General features: G+C 30.5%; 1 protein-coding gene across 4 annotated transcripts; it reads left to right on the top strand.

The window, feature by feature from the left end:
- The first annotated feature begins 275 nt into the window (after positions 1–275).
- Drp1 (dynamin related protein 1) lies at positions 276–23,067 on the top strand. Of its 4 annotated transcripts, none has more exons than XM_068772058.1 (15): positions 276–500; positions 814–958; positions 6,389–6,597; positions 7,329–7,539; positions 7,972–8,081; positions 10,555–10,692; positions 11,566–11,806; positions 12,433–12,578; positions 13,486–13,629; positions 14,076–14,240; positions 16,253–16,333; positions 18,434–18,557; positions 20,098–20,193; positions 20,979–21,190; positions 22,575–23,067. In XM_068772058.1, exons 1-15 carry the CDS (start codon positions 399–401, stop codon positions 22,629–22,631), a joined length of 2,181 nt encoding a protein of 726 aa, XP_068628159.1. In that variant the 5' UTR covers positions 276–398; the 3' UTR covers positions 22,632–23,067. The 4 variants fall into 4 exon arrangements, with proteins under 4 accessions (XP_068628159.1, XP_068628158.1, XP_068628156.1 ...); XM_068772057.1 differs by having other exon boundaries at positions 14,076–14,246; XM_068772055.1 differs by having other exon boundaries at positions 14,076–14,258.
- Positions 23,068–25,934: the final 2,867 nt, after the last annotated feature.

Raw genomic sequence — 25,934 nt, 5'->3', positions numbered from 1 at the left:
TTACGATTGGGCTACAATATTTTTTTTATATTTTTACTGTCGTAAGTCGACGCCTAAACGGTTTTTACACATTAATAGTTGTATTCAAGTCATTATTATGATGAAATGTCGTTATCAATGTTATATGTGTATAAATGTCTTGAGTATAATAAAACCTATCGGGAGAAATAAATAAGTACTTTATCTATACTAATTTACGAATACGATTTTAAGTTTATTCCAACAAATTTTTTCAATGGTAGCCCTAGTTGTTCTACAAATCAATATGGCCGACTTTTACCGGTCGGTTTGTGTGTTTTGATGGTTAATTTTAATTGAATTAATAATTCTTGTAACTTGTTGACCTATTGTGTATGCTTATAGCTGTTTTACAGTGCTGATTTTATTTTCAACTAAATATGGAAGCGTTAATACCAGTCATAAATAAATTACAAGATGTATTTAATACAGTCGGGGCTGATGCTATTCAATTACCTCAAATTATAGTTTTAGGAACACAGGTATTGTATTTTTTTTTTTTTACTTAACGGGTTATGTGAATTTTATTAAAACTTTTAATTAATTTAATTAGTGGTAGTCGAAATATTCAAACGTTAAACGATTATGTAAATATGTCACTAAAGTTCTTTGTCCTCATTCCAGAAAAATATAATAAGCTATTATTCATTGGTCATCTATTACGTTCAAGCTGTGTATTGAAAAATATATCATAGTAGAACTATTAGTTATGTTTTCAAAGTTCCTGTATAAACGTTTAATTAAATGGATTTATTCTGATTTTATCGTGTTTTATATAGCCCATTATCTTTTTAGAGCTCTGGTAAAAGTTCAGTGATAGAAAGTCTAGTGGGGCGGTCATTTTTACCTCGTGGCCCAGGAATTGTGACAAGGCGCCCTCTTATACTACAGCTGGTATATAGCCCAAAAGATAGTAAGGAGCATCGTTCAGCTGAAGAAGGTATGATGTTATTTCATTGAAATTATCATTTAAAATTATTTCACTCAATATAATATATAATATTTCTGCTATAATCTAGGTATCATCTTAATAGGTATCAGTAAATTACGTTTTATTCTTGCCTTTTATAAAATGATTCCTGATTGATGATGTTCAGAACAATATTAAACAATTATTTAGTAAATTTTGTTTTACATAATCAAGGTATTAGATAAGTTACTTTCCTCTATAGGCAATGCAATGTAAGACATGTAACTACATCATGTAATGTGTAACTTTCAATGTGAACATAAGTTAATATTCTAATAAAGTGCAAATAAGCATACTGTAATACGGTTAAAAATTAATTAGTATAGTTATTAAAACAGGACAGATCATTTCTATAGAAAAATATTTACTATTCAAATTAAAAATTCTGAAATTTAATATATCTTCTACTAGTAAGCATTTACATGCCATGCCCTTTTGAATCTTGGAGTTTAATCTATTCAATAAATATTTATGTATCAACTCTAGCATTGTTCGGTAAGAATGACAGTAGCAGGAGAGACAAAACCTATTATCTTATCTGAAAATTCTAAATTGGATATTAAAAACTGTACGAAAATTAAAAAAATAATTAAGATGGCACTAGCAATTCTTTTTGACATTCATGCAATGATCATTATTAAATTAGTTATAATATATCAATATTATCAAAAATTAATTAACACAAACTTGATTATTTATATTTTATTTCATTATTTATAACAAATTTTACTCCATAATTATGTATAAATTAATTCTAACTTTTTATAAATTTTTGGTTTGAAAACAATATCTCAAAGTTACTACATAGAACATACATACTTCTTTCATTGCAACTTCTATTTGTGTAATCATTATGTTTAATAGTATATGTATTCCTTAAAAAGCTTGCAAAACACTAAAAAAAATCATGTCACTTATAGTTAATTTGATGATATGTTCCACAACTTTAGAAAATTGTGTAAGCTGAATAAACTGTTTTTTAAAAAAATCATGCAAAGTTAATAGTAATTTTTGTAAAAGTAAAACAAATTACTTTTATTAAAAAAATAGTGTACAAAATTCAAAACATTAGTACAATACATATGAATAATAAATTTGAATTTAGGTACAAATACCAAATATTAAATAACATCAAGTATTTGATATTTATCCTGAATTACCACATACATTTATTATGGAGTGGACCAAAAATACTGTAATTAGTAGATGCTTTAGATATACAGTCATCTAACATAACTATTGATTAAACTTCATTATTCCTTAATTGTATTTTGTTACTGTATAGACAATAACTGTAAGCAAAGTCAAAATTAGAATTTAAAAGGAAAATTTACAAGGGATTCATGTTAGAACCAAAAATTTGTATAAAAGAACTACTTAATCTTTTTCTACCTTTACTACCAATTTAAATATTGTGAAAATTGAGAATTAGATTTGTGCACCTTACACTTCAAATATTACCATACTACACATAATTTCTTATAGGAAAATTAGCAAGGATTCATATTTGAACAGAAAAATTGTGTAAAGAAACTGTTTATTCTTTTTTGTGAGCCACATTATTTTACTATCTTGTAAAAAAAGAGTTGTTTGTATAAATATTCTTTATGATATTACTTTCACTTGAAAATTTAAATTTGTTTACATCTTGCCAAGTATTTAAGTACTATTTATGCAGCTTATGTGTACCAATAGGACAGGGCAAACTTATGTGTATGTACAATATACTACTATTGTTTGTTTTTGCAGTTATTTCATACATTGGCAGCATTAATTGGATCTAATTATAAATGCTGTCTGGTGTTATTACGATTATGAGGCATTGATCTATTACCATTGTATTGAACAGAACAATTACTTTTTACAAACAATGCTAGCTATTAGACAAGTTTTTAATTCCCTTGATTGCATAGTTTTAATGTGCTAATAAGCAGCATGTTTATTTGATTACATACGCTTTATTGATATGCTATAAAAAAAATTCATTTGCTACGAAAAAATTGGGTAGTACAAAAGATGGTCTAATTGCAAAATGTGATTTCTTCTAGACAACTATTAAATGAACTTGGTTAATAAGAAAAAATAGACATATTATAAGATGTGTATTTGTAAAAAATCCTTGAAGAAATTATTCGTATTTTTTCAAATTCCTTAATAATTTATATATCATCTACTAAAAGTTAAACTAAATTGATAAAAATTTTCAAAATTTTCACACTAAGTTTTTTTTCGAATATTTGAGTGTATTATTGCATAAAATTGAAGATTGTAATGTTAATTTGGAAAGCATTTTGTTCCGAAAAAAAGCGTAATACAATGGGATGGTACTAGTGAGATAAAATACATCTACTGCTGTGTATCCACTCTGATAACAATTCTTTTTGTAACCTTTCTATCATTGAATAGTTAAAACCGCCTCCATAATTCGTTAACTAAAAATCACTTAGTAATTATGCGTCCGGATACCTGACCGCTGATTAATATAAAGGACTATGTTAATTAAATTCCACTATAACATACATCTAAGTAGTTCATTGATTAGTTACATTATTTTAAGAACAATTATGCAAGGTAGTTTTTTATGTCCAATTTAAACATGTCAGATTTAAACAAATGAAAATCAAATTACATTTTCTTTTTTAAATTTGGAAGCAATAATAACACAAAGAAATAATATTAACTCCCTATATTATACACATGAGCTATAAAATTCTTGCATTTAATTCTATATTGCTTAACATATTTGTATCATAAGCATATACACGCTCAATTTTCCTTGTTACTAGTATAGAAGCGTATATATACGCGGCTGCGTTCAGTATTGGAACCAAATGCTTAAGTAATAATAACATACTAACACCATAAGATCACACAGACAGATACTGGCACTCATAATTATTACATTGCTTAGAAGCAACGATGATTTGTAATTTTGCTTCTCATTTTTGGTAACTGAATTTATTCTTACACTCTGAATTTATTATAACAACTAATTTAACACATTCCATACCATGTGGGGCGTATACGACCACCGCTGCTCTTTCCGTTCAGGCCATTTGCAGTTCTCATTGAAAAACAAAGGATTCTTAAAAAATGAATTGTAGGGTCCGAATATAGATAACTTCACATCACGTATGCGTATGTAATGTATATTAAAATTTATTACTTTTGCCCGCTAATCATAGTTTTGCAGTATTGAAAAATTGACTTTTTTAATTTTTAAAGTGTAGGTCGTATATGACCCACGAGGCCTGAATGAATAATCTTAAAAAATGCCGTGGCACGGAACGTATTATTAAATTTATTTTAATTAATGCCATTTGTGAAAATTGTGAAACGGCTATGTGCATCCCCACACTTCCAATATTACCATATTGTTCATTGTTTTTTTTTTAATAAAACATGGTGAAATGTGATTCTTACTTTCTTATAATTTTACTTTTAAATTTTAACAATAAAACTGATTATGTCTTCTACAAATTTTATATAATGTAAAGGGTTAACTAGTAAATACCAACGTATTCTTTATGAATTAACAGCGACGGCCTAGCGGCAGAGGACAGACACTTGCGATCGTAGGTCGCAGGTTCAATTTCCGGAGAGACAATCTTAAGTAAAGCACATTTTTTGCTTTAATTATATATGATAGCCATGACTCCTAAACTAGTTTTCAGAGGATCGGCAGCAGCGTCCTCCTCTGCGTACCATAATTCACATACACACAGCGATCGCAAACCCCACTCAAGCGTGGTGATTATGTTATATCCCCCCATTGATAGTATTAGGAGAGGCCTTTAAAATGAGTATCCATGGGCTGTAACGGTATTTTGTTCAGCCATAAATGTCTGTCAATTGTTTTTCTTGCTGTTGTAGTTAAAATAAATAGATTATTGTCCGTGTACCATTTCCGTCGTGAGTCCGTTGCGGTATATATTTCTTTATGTTCATTTGATAATTTGTATTATGATAATTTGTAATTTTTTTCTAAAATTGCCGCTCACTTTATACACTTTACCAATGTTCCAAAATCTGCATGGTCTACTAAAATAAATTTTGATACTTCGACAACAGAATAGACCTAGATTTAAATATATTTATATGTGGGGCCTCGAAGTTTGCTATATTTTGTTAATTAATTTTTGCTAAATTAATTAACAAAAAATTATTAATTTTGCTATATATGATTGTTATAGTCCAAGTAATAATCATAATAGCAACAATGCAATAACCATTGTTGACGCAAAATGAACGCAATGTCGCATTGTTACGGAAACTTATACTTGAACTTTAAGACAAGACAACACTAAATCCAATTACTACAATCTACTCTAAAATTTCATGGTTAATTTGTGAACAGAAAATCTAAAAAAATGCGGATCTTAGAGAACAGTTTCCAGATTAAAATAACTCTATACAATTTTTTTTGTTCGAATATAATTATCAATAAAAATAAATTTTTATTTTCTTAATTTATTTAATAATTCAACAAAATCATCTCTTATAACTTGGCAACTGTTGACAAAGTAATAAGTTCAAAGATTGTGTCTAAAATTCATCCATAAAGCATGTCACCTTATAACAAAATAACCTTTTAATCTACTAAACAATCACGACAGTAAAATAAATGAAAATTAAATACACAAAGTCAACGAAAAAAGAAAGAAAGAAGTTGAGTCAGCATTGTAACACATTTCGCGTTACAATGCTGAGTCAGTAGGGTCAGTTGCTTAGATCGATATAAGATAGTGGTCAGTAAAATATCAAACATTCTACAGATGTGTCAATAAGAGTTGCGTCTTTTACCGACCTTTATCTGTTAACTTTTAGAATGACTTAATAAATGATGCATGTACTTAAATATTTTTATACAAAACTATTTATTATCTTTATAAAGTCCATTTACTATTTATAAAAATATATATTATAACATTGAAAAACTGTTAAAGTTTAGTGCTTGATCTTGTACTTCGTTCGATTTATCAACAATCTCAATTCAAGAGAATACGTGTTTCACAGAACGATATTCGATAGGTATTCAATGAACGCCGTCGTAAAACGTCGTGTGAATGAAGCATTAAACCACTGAATTGATTCTTGTTATGGATTCTGAATATATGACAATTCATCATTAGCTTACAGGATTATTTTTTTCTTGATTACTATCTGACCCTGAAGTTATTAGCCTGTTCCATTTCAATAGAAAACTTAACTAATTTAAAATCAACCTGTATAGAGTAATTACTCTCTCTATACAGGTTGATTTAAAGTAGGTGTTAAAACTGTAGAGTTTTTTACTGGCAAATGTGCTATGTATTTATAATTCCCTTTAAAGCTTTTGCTCCTCTAACCTTTCACCTGTATACGTTGTAGGAGAATGTTAAGATTTTTTTTTTAATTTAGGCACAGTTAATTTAGACGAATGGGGGAAATTTCTCCACACAAAAGACAAGATATATGCGGACTTCGAACAAATTCGTCAAGAGATAGAGCGAGAGACGGATCGCATGGCTGGGAGCAACAAAGGCATTTGTCCCGAGGCAATCAATTTAAAAATATACTCGACAAAAGTTGTCAATCTAACACTTGTCGATCTTCCGGGTATTACAAAGGTACTTATAAATATACAATTTACATGTTATTAGCTTTTCCTCGATATATCATCATGTTAGCAGATAGATGCCCACTGCATGGCACAGGTCTCCTCCAAAGATAACTACGGTCACCGATCCTACGCTACATGCATCCAGCAACTTCTACTTTGACTATGTCGTTTTCACGCCGCGTCTAACAGCCCGTGGTCACCACTCGGAAACTTTTCAATTCCAATAGCCGTTCGGTTGCACGTATATGTTGACAAAAAATGAAGTTGAAAATTTAAATTTCCCGTAATTCATATTGATAGAAAATGTGACTAATGCTAAGTTAGTATATTTTATCATTTATATTTTCAAATACTGTTTTCATTTTGGTATTTACAAATTTACCTGATTTTAGAAACGTTTAGGCGGATGCTTCATAGAGTTTTTGAACACATGGGTTTCCAAGAGAGAATTTTTACTTGAGTCACTAGAGATGATTTTAAAATTGTAAAATTTGAAATTTGAAAAATTGCTCGAAATAGTAACTTCGGTCGGCTGTTACTGGATTATAATTACTTGTAAGAATGGTTGCTTCGTCTCCTTAATTAACAACATAGAACCAGAGACATTTGATCAAAAAGTAGATCTTAACCAGTATTTATGAAATACTACTAAAAATGGCGATATATAAAGTTATATCGATAATTTTTATAGTTTACAAATTTAGTCGTCGGTTTTAATTATCTCTGTATTCTACTTAGGTTCCTATAGGTGACCAACCAGAAGACATTGAAACTCAAATCAGAAACCTCATTTTTAAATATATATCAAATCCAAATTCAATAATACTTGCGGTGACTGCTGCTAACACGGACATGGCCACAAGCGAAGCAATCAAAATGGCAAAGGACGTGGATCCCGATGGACGAAGGACGTTGGCTGTGGTTACGAAACTAGATCTCATGGATGCCGGTAAAATGTTAATGATTGTCATAGTGCTACCATAACTGCTATACCGCGCCTGAGGAAAGAAGTGGGGGCCGAGGAAAAATGGGATGGGAGCCACCGTCTGACTGATGGAACGTAGCGGCCGATACTCCCTTCCGTTTCGCCTTGTAAATACCTACGGTAGCGGTTTTGGTAGCATTATATACTAAGTCGTGTTGTTTATTTATATTCATTAAAAATAAACAGGGTCTGCCTAAGAAATCTATCTAGCTTAAAAATGTGCGATAATTAATACCATTTTTGTGATCCATAACAATTCTGCGAAGGTTTTATTTGTTGTTTCTGAAACCTTGCCATTTTTTGTCTTATGTTACTTAGCGTAGAAAGTGTTAAATTATTACTGTCTTGAATTAATTAATGATACTACAAAATAATTAATGGTCAGACACTTTCCAGGTACCGACGCCATCGATATTCTGTGCGGACGAGTGATACCAGTGAAGCTCGGGATCATTGGCGTCGTCAATCGATCACAACAGGACATCATCGACAAGAAGACTATTTTGGTATTTATCTTAGCTTTATTTTCTTTAGAAAATTATAAATATTAATTACTTGTCATAACTCAAATCAATTTTAAGGTAAATATTCTTAATATTCTTGCAGTTTTCATTGCATGATGTGCATCTATTCTCCCGTAGACTTTATACTCTTTAACACTACTCGTGATAAATGGGTCTAGTGTTTGTTATATAATGATCGTATCTAAATTTACTTTCCCCTATTGCTTTGTTTAACAATTCTTTACTAAGTTTTAAAAAGTTTAAATAATTTACTTTCAATCGTAGTTCCAAAGAGGCCCACTGCATAGCATAGATATCTCCCTAAAATATCTATGGTTCGATTCACCATAATCGCCACGCTTAGCAGGCGGATTAGCGATCGCAGTGTAGTATGGTATTATTTTACGCAGAGGACACTGCTACCCAGATGGGTAGAGGATTCTGGAAATTTGTTTGTGCGCAGTGGCAATTCTATGTATTTAATGCAAAAAATGTGAATTATTTAAAATTGTATCCCGGGAATCGAACCTGCGTCCTAAGATCGCAAGTCTTAGTCCTATACCGTCGGGCTACCACTCCTTAATAACTAAAACTAAAACAAATATTTGATATCAGTTAGGTTACATAGAAGTGGTTACCGCTAAATAGACAATTTATCTGTGCTATTAACATTTTTTAAATCTAAAATATTATTATTGAAATAGGCTTTTACACGCACATGTGAATAGGGAATTACTTTGACATTATAAGTAATAATCTACCATCGGTTCGTAACGCTGATCTGCTGAGAAGAGCAAGGCAGAAACTCAACTTTTGCTCTTTTTAAATTAGATTTAACAATGTTACATATACTATGACGTAGTTATTAAGGGGGACGGAAGTCAAAACACAGGCGCATTGTTTCACATTATTTATTTTATTTAATAAAACAACATATAAATGTAGTAGTTTTGAATTGGTATCTGCGACTATGGTTAGGAAAGTTGTGTTCGACGTTCTGAAAATATATCTTTATTATTAAAGGTAATATGCAAGTTCATTATGACATATTGTTAGTTAAACTATTTTCTCTCTAAAAAATAAAAGGACATAGAAATCACGACAGCCAGACTTGACTATTGTTTTCGAATACTTGGAGGAATGAATAATGGGTTATTATTTCATTGAGATTCCTCTATGTAGTAATGATAAAATTACGTTCAATGGATATATGAACAAAACAAACTTCTAACCACAAACCAAATAAAAACTTCTATTTAATCTTTTTGTTTTCAACTCATCTTCACTTTTTATACACTTTATAATACGAAATAGTATATTCCAGTGGCAATATTTCTTATTTCAAGTATTAATACTCAATTTGATAGTTTACGAAAAACGAATTTGTTTTTAATAAACAGTTTTTATTATGTTATGTGCATACTAGAACGAATAAACGATAAACTAATGTGATACAATATTATAAATATATCACGTATATACTAATATTATATTATAGGTATATAATAAACGTACAATAAGTTATACATTTATATTATATTGTAAGTTGCGAATAAGCAATACACAAATGAACAGCGATGCAAGATAATAAATATTTTCATAATTTATTATCACATTTACGCGGATTTCAATTTAAGAAATGTATATATGATTGTTCGTAACGTAATTCATTTACATATCTTTCAAGGATATATAAGTGCTCTGAGCTCATACGCTTTGTAATAAATATCATTTTTTGTTTCAACCAAAAGTTTATGCAAAAAATGAAACATATCATATTCAATGAAATGTATCAGTGAGGTTATTTATTTTTGGGTTTAAATAGACGTATGTATTGTGTAATATAATAGTACCGTATTTATTTTTACCGCGGTATGAAAAATTGGCATTAATTACCGATGTATCGGATATTTACATTTTCCTAAAACAAAATATTTAGTACAATACTTTTTCAGATACACTGAATTGCACTATTTTCTACCGAACCAAGGGACACTCGTGGTCGTAGCTACTCTTCACCATCATCACCGTTTTAGCTAATGTACGACCACTGCTAGAATTTGGCTCAGTCGTAGGATGTCCGTTACTGAACATAGGCATGAATTTCAAATAAGACCGATATGACTTACGTCCAGCATTTTCCCACAACTTAACAAGATCGTCTGCCCTCCTTTTGCGGAGATGTTCTACGCTGTGTTCGCCGGTCCGTCATCTCTACTCCAGAAAATGAAGGCCCCAGCGGGTTTCTGTTCTTAGCGCATTATAATCTTACCACTGCCACTTAACTTACTACCAATCCCCTGGGCATTGTCTCGATTACTTTTGTTCGTACCACTCTAAGTGAATTGAAATGTCTAATAATATATATATATATATATATTTAATGTGTGAGTGTGGAAAATTGACGCCTGTTTCGAATAAAGCGTTAGTAAATGCTATTATTTTAGTATGTATTAAAATGGTATTTATTTCTTAGGACGCACTAAAAGATGAAGCAACATACCTGCAACGGAAATATCCTACCATAGCAACACGCAACGGTACCCCGTACTTGGCGAAGACCTTAAACAGGCTGCTAATGCACCATATAAGGGACTGCTTACCGGAACTCAAAGTATGTTTAATAAGATTCTAGTTTGGTATGGTTTTTAATAGCGTTTTTCCTGTATTACTTTTTTTATCGCTCCTAATATTATAATCACTTATTACTTTTTAATATGTGTAAGACATATGCATTTAGGTATGTTAATTGACTTTGTTAATTATCGGGAATTAGCGATATTATCATACTAAGTTAAAATGACTACCAATTTTTGACTGACAGTGTCCTCTGTTTGTCTCTCGAGGGCCCTCTAGCCCTCTTGCCATAGAAGATTCGTCTAAGTCACGTAGTGGCTTGACTTTCGAATCCAGCAAAAGAAAAACAATTACGGCTCCAGTTGAAGTTCTTGAGCGTATCCTAGAGCTTAATTACTGTAAAGAATTTCAGGCTAAGTACTTGTAACATTCCATCAACTCAATTCGCTGAATTAGTAAATATCAACAGTCAAACAATTGATGTAACAAAATAAATATATTCATTTTTATTACTAATGATTACATACGTTTATCACATTTGGATCTAGTCTGAATTGTAATGAGAATCGCATTGTCTGATTTGTGTCCATCGTTTTCCGGCTACTTTATCAAGATCACCTGTCCACCTTGTGGGTGGACGTCATACTTTAGGCTTTAGGATTCACTGTGTTAAGTCTGTTACTTTCGTGTGTCTATGGTTCTCCTCATTCCTGCTGTGATCTTTCCGCGGTTTAATATTACAAGACAACAATTGGCTATAAACTTTCATACCGACAAACATGTAGCATACAGTATCAATCAAAAGTGTGTGAAGTAAAGCAAACAATGAATAACCTAATCATCTTTATTACAAATAAAGAAATTATGGTAAATAATTTTATGAATTCTTAAAATCACTATTTTCCTACAGGTGCGTGTTAATGTTATGATATCTCAGTTTCAATCGTTACTGAACTCATATGGTGAGGATGTGTCCGACAAATCTCAGACCTTATTGCAAATTATTACTAAGTTTGCTAGTGCATATTGCTCCACTATAGAAGGTACCGCCAGGAACATAGAGACCACGGAGCTGTGTGGTGGTGCAAGAATTTGTTATATCTTTCACGAAACTTTCGGTAGAACTCTGGACTCTATACACCCATTAGTTGGTAAGTAACAATAGAAGAATGACAATTTATTATTTCTTGTATATTATTTTTTTTTGTTAATGTTTATAATTGACCATCTTAAAAACACACGATATATTGTAAAATGATGGTATGAATAAGTAAAAATGTACCTTTAATAAGTACTTGAGTTTATATTGTTTATGCCAAGAGACGGATCTAATTTAGTCTATGTATGACAATGAAAAGAAAAAACATTTGTCACTTTGATTATATTGATCCGCTTACAACAAAATGTACATAATAAATCAACGATTTACTGTACTGAAGGCTGTATCATTAAAACATTTCATAAAACACATTAAATAAAAAAGCGTCTCCAAACAGTATACGCGTATTTATTGTTTATGCCAAGAAACAGTACTCAACATGTTTATAAATAAATAGTTGAGTGTTATGATGTCAGTTTATTTTACAATTTACATACAATACAATTTGACTATATAATACAAAAAATTATAAAAACCATTGAAGTTTTACAATATTGCAGGCTGTATCATTAAACGTCAAATTAAGAAATAATGTACCATAGCTGATATAATAATTTAATTTAACTTTAAAATGAAGAAACAAATACAAAAGAGCTTTAATTGTGCTATCACTTCCAGGACTTAGCAGGATGGATATACTAACGGCAATCCGGAATGCAACGGGGCCGAGACCTGCCTTGTTTGTACCAGAGGTCTCCTTTGAGCTGCTTGTTAAAAGACAAATTAGAAGACTGGAAGATCCTTCTCTTAGATGTGTAGAATTGGTAAATTTATATTTATTTAATATTTAGTTCCTCTATCCTTTATATACATTCTATTTATTTTTTAAAATGATGTGGCTACAAAGCGTTAACCAACGATAACCCGACCTATTTATTACATTGCAGTCATGTATTAGATTTTGAACTACAAAATTGCAATCATCTGGTATACATTATATGTTAAGAAAAATATTGTAGCAGGGGTGGCCATGCTCATTATCAGTACGGGTTATTTTTCAAAAATAACTTTTCTCGAGTCGTAATAAATTTTTTAACTACATCAGGTACACAAAAAAATAAACAAAAATTACGGAAGTTATGTTTATTGAAAACATATCCTGTAGTACACCAAATAAGGGTATTGAATTTAATTTATTAAACAAATTTATTTAATTTTTATTATAGTTCTTTATAATTTGGTGTAATTGATGACAGCAATTATATATTTATATATGGCTGGTAACAGTTATTCTTTCAGACGCTGGTTTGTTAATACTGGCCCGGGTTTGATTTTAAAAATAAATATTTTTATCTAAATAATATACTGACAAAAATGAAAAGTAGCTCTGGTACACCTATCGAGAGCCACAAATGATTCTTCAAAGAGTCGAATGCGGGTCGCGGGCTGCAGGCTGGCCACCCCTGTATTATAGACACATTTAAGTTGTCTACGTTTATGTGATACCCGAGTAAATTACATTAAAGATATGTAATATGCCTTACGTATTCTTTTACGCAATGTAGCGGGGATTTAAATGGAATTTTGTTATTGGGGCTTGTTTTCGATTTTTCTGTAATTATTTTTTAGATGATTTTATTATTATTTCTTGCTTATAATACTATTAATGTTATATTTTAATATGTCAATTATCTGTAAGAAAAAAAATTGTATATTAACAACTATTTGTAGGTGCATGAAGAAATGCAACGTATTGTGCAACATTGTGGAACAGAAGTGCAACAAGAGATGTTACGCTTCCCCCGTCTCCACCAGCGTATAGTGGACGTCGTCACTCAATTACTACGAACTCGTCTCCCTGCCACTAATTCCATGGTCAGCATACCATATATAAACATTTACATTTTGTTATATTATAATTCATTTTATTTTCTCATTCTGAAAAAATAATGTTTTTACTATACAATGTGTTTTGTATTGCCCAAAGGTATTTAATTACATCTATAATGATTTCAAAATAACAAATAACTTTGGGAATTATTGGATGTCTATATATTCAAACTAAGAACATGACGTGTTATCAATCTGTTGACATAATTAATGTCAAAGCCTGAGCCGACGTTTTTGTAGGACTCTATAGTTTAAATACTGTATAAGTTAAGCATCTTAGTGCTTAACACCTCATAACTTGTTAAGCTATGACACTCAAATGCAAATAGCAGTACCTGGTATTAATTTTATTCTTCTATATATTATTCACAAATTATTTAACAATCAATGTTTATGTGAATTACAAAATATTAAAGCCTTATATTCTTTAGGTTGAAAACTTAGTTGCAATCGAGCTCGCCTACATAAACACGAAGCATCCTGATTTTCATCGAGAAGCTGCTTTGGTATCCGGTCTGTTGAAGAGCACAGATGGTCTCATAGAAGACCACAGTCCGGTCTACCGACAAAAAAATCCTCGGCCAACATCATCGATGGTACCCGTAATATTCAAAGTATATATTTATATTTGCTTTTTATTTTCTTCGTTGCTTATGGGATAGGAACTAATCCACTAACATGTTGTAAGTATAAAAGTTTCCCTCAGCATTCACACAATTTTATACATATATTTTCTACTTTTTATAAATCTAGTTCTTTTATTTAATTACACATCTATTTAACCATTTTATCGTAATTTCATAAATAAAACACTAATACAAAGGATTACATGTCGTATTAACAGAGATTGGATGTTAAGATATATAATTACCTAAAGTTTTTTTTTAATTATTTCTATGGATAACCAACAAATGTAAAATCTACTTTTATATTGGTTGATTGATTATAAGTGTAAAAGCTATAAGCTTTAAGATAAATGTATATCATGTTTGCTGTCAAATAGTATATGTTACACCCTATCCAATATTAATGTAAAGATAATATAGTAAGACTTTATACTGAACTTTGTCTTGAAGCATTGCAATGTTAGTTTTAGAGCGATCACTTTTCATAGGACGATTAGAAATAGGTGTGAAAGCTTTAAAACTTTTTGTTGTCAAATTAGAAAATAGTACATTCAATAATTTTAACACTTTACTCCAGCTTGTATATTCAGAGTCACGTTGCACCAACAGGCATCCACGCTTTGCCCATTCGCAAAGAGAGATTTCGTTACTACAAAAGTGATTTTTATTATAATCCAATACTGGAAACTTAGATAAATTTGTATCCCAATATCCGATCTCTACTTTTTCTATAGTGTATCAGATAAAAAAAAATATTATAATCCATTATTAATGAATCGCCAGTCAATAAGAATTATTACGTTAGTTACAGAAATAAAACTATTGTTTTTTGTATTTTGTAGCAATATTTTATTATAATGAATTTTACACAAACGCCTAAGCAATTTGTATAAGGAATTAAATAGTCAATTATTTCATAGCAATTACTACGACAAATGGGTGAAAGGGGGTCCATTTTGGTATACTTGATAAGTGTATGGGATGCGTATAATCAGGTAAATACTCATATGATTATGTTGTGCTATGGATGATTTTCATGTTCTGTTTCTGAGTGAAATTAATTTTGCTATTTTTTTTCATTAGCAAAAAGAAACGTGTCACATTCATTACATATGTATAATATCAGTAACATTGTACAGTGTCACTCAATGACGTAATATTACTAAGTTCCATATGGACCCCCTTTCAAATACATTGTACTTAAATTTCAATACTAATCATGAATGATAATACTTTGCCGACAATTTATATATATATATTAATATTTAGCTCATTATTTCGAAATGCTGCTAATAATCTGTTTTTACTATGTACTGCCAATGTTGAAAGATTTATATATAGTATTGCCATGTAAAACAATTAAACAACATTTCATTTTTACTAAATATTCTCGCGAGCTGTTAGTAAAAAAGATGTTTCCTTTGTAGTAATCATAATAATTGGTTTAAATAATTTTAAATTGAATACTGCGTTTGTTGAACAGAATTAATAACTAGTGAAGGATGTGTTTACATTCATCTGTCGTATAATTTGGACTGATAGACTTGCTTATAACAACAATTCATTGAAGAATGTCACAATTTGTTGGAATATTTCACTATTTACTAATATTTTGTTATATGCCTGTAATAAATATTAGAAAATAATTTTAACAAATTTCTTTGTACATATTTGTTTTTCTTTCATTTGCTATTTCACCATGGATCTATTGATACCACAATCACTTTTTATTTTACATGTGTTTTAATGCTTTACACTTTCTACTGTCATAGTTTTATTTATAGAATCTAATTTTAATAATGATTAAAAAAACAAAGGTGATTATCAGTTTCAAAAATTAATGTTTTTATGCCAATAAATAAACAACAAAAAATATTTAGAAGTGAACAAGTTGTCGGCTGATATATTTTAAAAGAAATCCTCTAAAACTTTATAGTGCTAAAATTATTGAATAGCTTTTAAAGGACTGATTACGTTTTCAGCATGTTCCTGCTATTACAGACGGTCAGGACAATAAGTCACGACCACAGTCCTCTAACAATGAGCCTCCCTCCAGTCTTCAGGTAACACCAACATTATATTATCAATCAACACACAATATTCATTATTATCCTTTTATCATCATCATAATTTCTGCTTTAGGACATCCATTGTAGGATATAAAACTACGCCCATATATTCCCAATAAAGGTCTGGATGCCCTAGACATCTGTTGTACCTTATTTTTTTTTCTTATATTGAGTTGTTGGAGAAGCAATTTGTTTTTTTTTAGTGAAAATGAAAGACGATCTTCATATAATGAATAAATATATAATGAAATTATGTATTGGCCATTCTGATCTAACACCTTTTGCCATCTTTCTGGTAGTAGCATGGTTTCACGCTCATAAAATTTTTGGTTTTTGCTGGCAAAAAACTGTCCAAAAAATTTTACAGTGACCGGACCAAATAATAATCCGAAGGGGCCAGGTCTGCAGAATATGGTGGTTGTGGTAGTACATCCTATCCAAGCTGTAAAAGCTTTTGGCGAGTGACCAAAACTCTCCGTAAGGACATAGGGAACCCATATATCGAGCTTCGAGGTTAAACCCAGGCCTTTCAGGTGGTCAAAAACAGTTGAATTCGATAAATTTAATTTCTTTACGATCTCACCTGTTGTTATTCGCCGGTTTGCATCAATTAATGCGTTTATCGCGTCTTTATCAGCTTCAATGGGCCTTCCATAACGTGGTGTTTCTTCGACATCAAAATTGCCTGATATAAATTTTGCAAACCACTTCTGGCACTGGCGTATTGTCAACACATCTTCTCCATACACATCGCTTAATTTCTTTGTAACTTGAATAGTATTTTTACCTTAGAAATATTGTAAGAATTTTTTTTTACAATACAAATATTGTAAAAAAATAAAATATGACGAAAATGCTGCTTATTGCTCTCCATATTTAAAAGGGCACCGACTAAAAACTACTGAAAAATCAATTGAAGTTATTCACACACAAGCCTTGCTATATCAGCTGTCAAAACATATAATGACAATCCGACTTAAGAATCAATGAAATTACTTTCCGAACAACCCAATAACTTAAACATTTCATATCAAATAATAAATTGAAACATTTTGGATTAGAGTGTGTCTACAAGTAGAAAAGTTCTCAATGTGGTATTTGTAAACTCTACTCTTAAATTTATTCAGTTAGAATTCTATAATACGGATAACAAATCCGTATTATAGAATTCTAATTCTGCATCAGCGTTCTGTCAGTACTAAACTTAGAACAACTATGCAGATTATTATACCCTTAGGTATAAGTCACAAAAATGGGCTATCCGTTATGATAAAAACTGAAACCAGATTGAGGTCCCTATAATTGCATCCTTTAACTTAAGCTAGGGGAGTTTCAAAAGAGTAATAATATGAGTAGAGCAGTGTTTCCCAAAGTGGGGCCCACGCCCCACAGGCGGCCAATTCAAAAGTGGACTAGACACTAGTTCAATCCTATGGCTTTAATATTGAAATGATGTATGTTACTTTAGGGTGTGTAAGAATTTTAGAAAGGCTTAGGTTGGCATGGCACAAAAAAGGTTGATAAACACTAGAGTAGAATCTACAACAAACATGGATGGGTTTTATGATGATTTTGAAAATACCCGTAAAACAGTAGTAGAGCAATTCATTTCACAGCTTTTATCACATAAAAAATCCTTCACACTAATAGAACTTTTCACAAGTCTTTGTTTATATTTTTTAAATCTTCTGTAGAATGGTGGAAATATTTATTAATAAATCTGCCGTTTGCCTATTTCGTCGCACGTTTTCTAAACTCTACATTATTATTAAATTTAGATATACATTTCATTAGTTAGTAATAACTTCAACATTCGGTTACTGTCACCATTTCTCAATTTTTCTTCCTGCTTTTACTGGTGTAATTCTTGAAATGTGACTTAGGAGTAAGATATGTGTTCTCTGAATATATATATCTAGTCATAAATTCTTTAATATCACATGCTATTTTAATTTCATAGGTCATTTGGGGCACTGTATATTCTTATATTTAATGTTTGTTCGTAATTTTGAAGTTAAATTAAGTTTTTTGTTAGTTAATTTATATACAAACTTTTTTATTCCTACCTTAAAATTGTTTTTTGTTACTTTTCAGTTGAATAGATCTCCAGAGAATAAAGTACTCACACCGCAGAAGCCTGTCAATTTGCTTCCGGAAGTGCCGATTCAGACATCAAGAAAGCTCTCTGACCGAGAACAACACGACTGTGATGTTATTGGTGAGTCCTTATCACTATCTTCGACCGTGTAGAGACACCATTACCATAAAAAACGATAACCTTACTTGCAACAGTTGCACACTAGTTTGTTAGTTTCATTTTAAAAAAAAAAAACAATTATCTTGTGGTTGGTATTCATTAAAAATATTTAAACAATTGTACTGCTTTTGCCGGACAGAGTTAATAAAAAAGTAACGCGATGAATGTCATTGGTTAATAACAACTAGTCAAGGATGCAGCTTACATTGATGTTACTGTTTACCCTACGAATTTTTTGTATATGTTTTTTAGACTGATTTCCGTGTAGCTTATGATTTAACGACTTCTTGCAAACAAACGAGATTGGTATGACTTATGATTAACCGAGAATATAACAAGAAAAAAAAAATGATACTTAAAACAATTAGCGTTTAAAAAAGCATAAATTGAAAAAAAATCATCATCATTCACCTTTAAATATGTTAATAATTTTAAACGCATGCTACAATCATCTCTCCCTTTCACAAGTAGTTTTTGTGCAATCGTAAAAACTGTGTTCCTTACCCATGCAAATACCACATATATTATACAAATAATACTAAAGGTTCATGGAGAGTAATTTCGTTTTTTTATTTTCATGATTTAACTAATAATTTTCACAACTATCTTCACACTTTAACTGCAATCATTATTAATCTGAATAACTTTATAATCAACGTAATATTCACAGTTCACATATATTACTTAAAATATACTTTCAAATATGATAACTTATAATTTCAGTATATTTCAAAAAGACCAGCCTACGTCAAATAAATGGTGGAGTACTTTATACAATAAAATAAAGTCATGTCCTTCTCATATTATCTGTTTCTCAGTAAAAAAAGGTTTTTTTAAAAGAGGAACTAACAAGACCTTACATTTACAAAAAAGAAACGAAATTTCCTTCCAAACCATGCATTAACATAATTTTTATATATATTATAATTTTTTGGATTAATGCGAACATGAATCATTGAATTAACACTTGTGGAATTAATTAATGGAATACATTGATCCCATGGTAGAAGAGAGAACCTACATGTGACAATTATATTAGTTTCATTACATATATTAATATTTTCATATTCAAAATCTCATTTAAAATTCAGTAGTCATAGTCAATAATTTTAAGATAAATGAATTTTTTTTTCTTTATGATTAACATATCAAAGGGACAATAAGGTTCCATGACAAGTATATTATATTAAATTAATGTAATTATAGCGTTCATGAGTTTTTCATAGATCGACCGGCGCTTATTAGCAAATCATAATCCACAGCTGACAGAAACTTACTACTTGTAATGTTAAAATAACTGACGATTTAAAAATATGTAAATGCGTACTTGAGATATTTTGAATTTGAAATTAAAGTTTATTATTAATTATTCCAGTAAACCTAAAATATGCTAATTAATCGCAATGTCTAATTGAATACGAACAAATTATTATTTATTCATTTAAAAAAATAATACTTCAATGCAATAATCAACAAATTAATTGTTTCATTATGATGCTAGGTGGACGGAGCGAGCTCACACCAAAGCAAAATTCTAATCGAACGATATTAGAGGGCATCGCCATAATGCATTTGAACACTATGGGTGACTTAGTCGGTGAGGATTGCCTAAGAGCGACATGACATGGTCTTGCTTATCTCACTGCTCTCCGATAGGTTTCCGACCACCTTTCATCAATATTGCTGTTATGCTTGATGCTTCTATTTACGATATAAACATTCGCATGCTATTTTTGTACTTATTCATTTTATTTTTATTTAGTATTATTACGTTACTATATATTAACAACATTTAGTTATTTTTTTTTGGAAGTCACTGGAATGAAATATTCCATTAGTCTGAATGAGAAAATATTTTGAAAACAAATTTACTAAGTTTAAAAATGTTATACCGGGTGTACCATAAATCAACGTCAATCTAAAACTGGTTATAGGTAAGGGCGGAACACCAGAAGTATTAAAAAGATAATAGGCATAAAAATTTGTGTAGATATAAATATGAATAACATAATATTAAACATAAAACCCAGAGATTTTTTTCTTAAATATTCTGGAGTTAGCTAGACTGCCGTATGACCTGATTTCAACTTGATTTATGAAACAGCCTGTATAGATAACGTTAACAGTCATACTTACGGTAGACAAATAAAGTTTAATAAATTAAATACATCAATGCTTTCATTTATTGTGACTAATCATATTGAAGACTATGCTTTAAATTTTAATTGTAATTATGTCAATCATTTTAAATACATACACTTAATACTTTATCTTCATTTGTACACATAATCATAGCTGTATAGAAAAACTCACTTATGAAAATAAGGCAAATTTTATAAATGTTATCAAAGTACTAAATGTAAATTTTTGTTGTTTTTACAGAGAAACTAATTAAATCGTACTTTTACATCGTGCGTAAATCGATACAAGACTCAGTGCCAAAGGCTGTAATGCATTTTCTTGTAAACTATGTAAAAGATAATCTGCAATCGGAGTTAGTGACTCATTTGTATAAGTCTGACCAAGCAGAGAGTCTACTGAATGAGTCTGAACATATAGCTCAAAGGAGAAAGGAGGCTGCGGATATGCTTAAGGTATTATATTTAAATTTTAGACTATTCCAAGGCATAATTTTATGTATAATACATAATCTTAAGAAAGAAGCGCACTGGCTGGTATACTTTGTGGGCATTTTGATTGGCTATTACCTGGTTATGTTCTTAACAATTATTTTTCTACAAAAAAGTATTAAGAAAATCAAAAATTGTAAATCGACTCTACTGTATGCTGAATACAACTCCCCCTTATAATGCAATACTCATATTCCATGATGAAAGATGACAACTGATACCGTCATATTGTGAGAAGGTTTATTAAGAATCTTCTTAGTTACATAAATAAAACACTCCATGTTAGTTCATATATAAATAGCTTTTATATTTAATTTAAATTGTAATCGAGAATCATTAGATGAGGATCACTCCGAACGAAACATAGTAATTCCATGTTTTTAAAAAAAAATCGACAAAGATATTCGATGGAATGCTATAAAATTACGTCGCCCATAGGGCTGCTGGTGCTTAATGTTATAGTAAACAGCGTCTGAAGTTGAAACTTTAACCAAAATCATGATAAAAATATTAATAAGCCACATCGGGACAAAATTTGGTACGTTCCATACAATCTCTGTTAATTAATCAAAACATGTCATATCTAAATATTTTTTTACAAATCATGACATTTCCGTCAAATCTGAACAAGGTAATCCATTTTTAATAGATACACAGTTTGAAATAAGAAAAAATAATAAAAAACTTAATAAACTTTTATGATTATTTATTAATCAGAATACCTAATTTTTTTTTCAAATTGCATATAGGCATAGTTATTGCCAGTTATGGTTATGACTAGTAATAAGTCAATTAAAACAAGACATGGAATTATCATCTCCTCTTTTCATCATTTGTTGTATATGGAGTGATACAAGTGAGTTATAAGGAAATAGTCTTACTGTGTCACCAATGTGTGTTGTTAGTGATGACATACATATCTGAGATGTGGTAGCTTCAGATGGGCTACATAAGAAGGTTCAAGGACACCTAGAAGAGCTATGCTCGAATTTTCGCTGCGGGGTCGAATTACAAAAGAAAAGATCGATAGAAGAACCTGGAAAATTAGTCGACTGAAGTGGCAGCGGGCGTGGGACATCTCTCGTGCAACCGATGGGGCTGAAACGTTCTCGAGTGGCGACCACGAGCTGGTAGACGCGTCGTGGGTAGGCCCTCCACTAGGTAGATTTACTGACTACGACGGTAGACTAGATCTTTGAGAGTGGCCTATGCCGTGCAGTAGCCGTCTATCGGCTAAAAAGAAGAAGTCTTACCATGTTATAGGGGAAATAGAAAATATCTTACTTGTCGAGAGAACAACAATGTCAATGCGATGAACACATTAATATAATTAATGTTTTTGTTACAGGCCCTTCAACGCGCCGGGCAAATCATAAGCGAGATAAGGGAAACACACATGTGGTGATATTCAGACGAACCCTAGTCTATTAATTAGTTAATATGCGCCCTGCGCTCGATTGATATTTCCTATGTGGGAAATATGTGCATTAGGCATTTTTACTTATAGGGTCCCGTGTCTAAGGTTTTTACATAACTTCAAATACCGGATTCATTAGCTTGTACAATTTGTATTTATTTAAAGCGATGTTTTAATTAAAACCTTTTAAAATTATAAAACGAAATGGCGTGTATTATGGGGTTTTATGAATGTGTTATTTTGACAGTATTTATTACTTGCATGGGTAAGAAATAGAATATTTAAATATGATCATGAAAGTGGATATTGAAGTAAAGATATTCTGTAATTAAACATTTGTATAACATAAATGTAATTCCAAAAATTTTGTTATATGATAAACAATAAACTAAGTGTTTTTTTTTTAACTTTGTTCTTTTTTGATAGGAAACAGTAACATTAGTAAATGCTCCTGTTTTTTATAGAGGTGTTTAATAAATTGATGCCTAGCCAACATTATTTTTCAAATGATTGCTATCAAAATAAGTAAATTTATGTTATGAACCTTTTGATGTCATTTCTTTTACTTTACAAGTTCTACTTTTATTTGAAAGAAAATAAGAATTTTAGTCAAATTGTGTAATAAAAATGTTAGTAACGGTCAGTTAATTTTATTAGATGACATTTTTAGTACATGGTTTAATTAATTTCTTTGGCTTTATCCTATCGTTCGATTTTGGTAAGATTTTGATTTATGGGACATACTGAACGTAGAATCCTAATGCGTTAGGTTATACTTCTGTATCATTTATTGAAAAATACATGTTGTATATATACAACGTATGTTATTCACTATCGCAATAGAAAACGTGGTCTCGCACTTCGGGCTACATTTACGCCATGATGTAGGGCTATTCTCCGGATTCCTCTACTACTTTAAATCAGAAATGAGGAGATAAGTAGATGTACGAAAGAATCTGACATAGGCGTGCGGATTGCTAAGTTAGTGGTAAGATAGTGGGCAGGCCACAGTGCGAATAATTTTTAACAGTGGCTTTAAGATTTTGGAGTGGAGACCACGAACCAGCATACGACGTTCACTCACAAGATGAACAGACGACCTTGTTAAGGTCTTCTAAGAATGCTGGATGCAACTTTCAAATGATGTTATTGAAGTTCTATGGAGGGGTGCTCTAATTCAAGCAAGTGGATTCACATCCTAAAGCTGAAAATAGTCCCAAAAGAATATCGTTTTGAAGTTATGTGAAGACCTATAATGTGTTGTCGTGTTATAGATTTTAAACTGCTTTGCTTCTGCTCTCTGCGAAGCCTGCGATGTTCATGACACTACACTTTCACAAACAGGCTTATTTAATCGCAGAAATAAAGAAACAAGGTATATCCCGAACATAATTTTACATGTACTTTAAAAAAATGAAATATAATATTTAATAAAGTCTGCAATTTTTTTTTACTTGTTAATTCAATTTTTTTTTCTAAAATATTAAAAATGTTTCTGTACGACGCTTGATGAATTTTTTTTAAACCGGTAACCCAACATGTTTTAAAAATTTTACGATTGCCTTTTGTAACAAAACTTATTTCGAGCAAAACACTTAATTTATGACCAAACGTCTTTGTGTGGTTTTTACAGTAAGTCATTAGAATGGTTAGAAAATAACAAATAAATGCGTGTTAGTATGCTATTGTCTTCAGTTACCATTCAATTAATTTGCGTTATCTAGTATATTAGGCACTTTCGTAGTTTTAAATCAGTGATATTATATGTATATTCCCTACCCAAACATTGTTGATGTGAATGACTTTGTCTTTAATCTTTTATCAATGAACACACAGGACTGTGGATTAAATAGCAATTTTAGATATATGTTTGTTGTGGTAAGTTTTAATATTTATAGTGAGATAGTTCCTTTAATAACTGGATAAATATTGCATGCTTTCATTGTACTGTCATTGTCCAGCATTATCACAAATGAATTATTTTTCATGTTTCGTTGAAAAATTTAGTCTTGGAGCCAAGTGTGCACTTTGTTAGTCGACCAATTATTATTTCTGTTTCATAACAACTTTGAACAAATTAAATTAATAGTCTTATTTTAATTGGTATTTAACCATAATAAATCATAGGCAAATTTAACAGTAAACTCTTCAATGAAATGGGAATTCACTGCTGCAGCCGAAAGAATTTACCAAATCGAAACAGTATCAGTTTAAACACAATATATGTGCAAAAGGATTTTTTTTAATATACAAAATTTTATAGAATAATGCATTGTGTCTATCAATGTCAATTAAGACAAGATTGTTCACTCACGGGCTGGCACTTTATTAATCAAGAATTCCGACTTCGAGCAAGCGAAATCACATATGTCAAGAGAGACGATCATTATAAATAATTGTTTAATTTAAAAGTAGGTTAAACTATGAAAGTTTGTTTGAGATGCTAATGAAAGATGTTACTTTGTGACTATTAAAGTGCATGCTTGATATCCCCAGATAATGTATAAACCAAATTTTATAGTAAACTTAGATGTAGTAAATATTCCAATGTTACACAATGTATTTATTGTTAAACTCCTAGTTGTATTCATCGAAACGTGCAGAGTTACGAAACGTGAATGTATTTAAAATCTGTTATATTAAAATAGATTTATTTCTTAATGGATTGTCAACTTTTATTTTACCTTTTAAAATTCCGTAAAATCAAAACACATTAGTAAATATGGATATGGCGAATATACGTTAATTTCCACTATTTAAAAAATTGTTAAACTATTTAAAAACAATTTCAACTGTTATACTAAAAATTCGATTTTCCGATCGGTGCTATTGGAAATCTCTGGGAGAAGCCGACGTCCTGTGGATGTTTTACGGGTAAATGATGGAATTGAAACATTATCAATTTAAAAACAAAGTTAAGTTAGGTACTTATATCCGTTCTTGTAATCACGTGACAACCACGTGACTGGCAAGGCACGAAACACCGCGGTGTTTTATGCCTAAAAAAATGCCTTCTGTTAGATCACATTTTTTGCAACCACTGAATTATTTCTGAGGTAACAACAAGGTAATCCAACATTAACACTGATTTAAAAACGCTTAGAAGGTTCCGTCTATCGCAAATATTTCAAAACATAATCAAATAATAATAAAAAAATTTCAACTACTATTAATAACACAACATATATAAAGTAGATTTTTAATAAGTCTTCAGAAATAAACTCACTAAACCGTTGAAAACTGTTTTTAGCCATAAGGAACGTGTCATCAGCGTTTTTCTCTGGTGGTTAC

The sequence above is a fragment of the Battus philenor genome, unplaced genomic scaffold (assembly GCF_028537555.1).
Source record: "Battus philenor isolate CCGP_79_NKW_IND1 unplaced genomic scaffold, ilBatPhil1.0.hap1 SCAF_4, whole genome shotgun sequence".
NCBI lineage: Eukaryota > Metazoa > Arthropoda > Insecta > Lepidoptera > Papilionidae > Battus > Battus philenor.
Note: the sequence above shows the minus strand (reverse complement) of the source record. Positions and strands in the feature narration are given on the sequence as shown.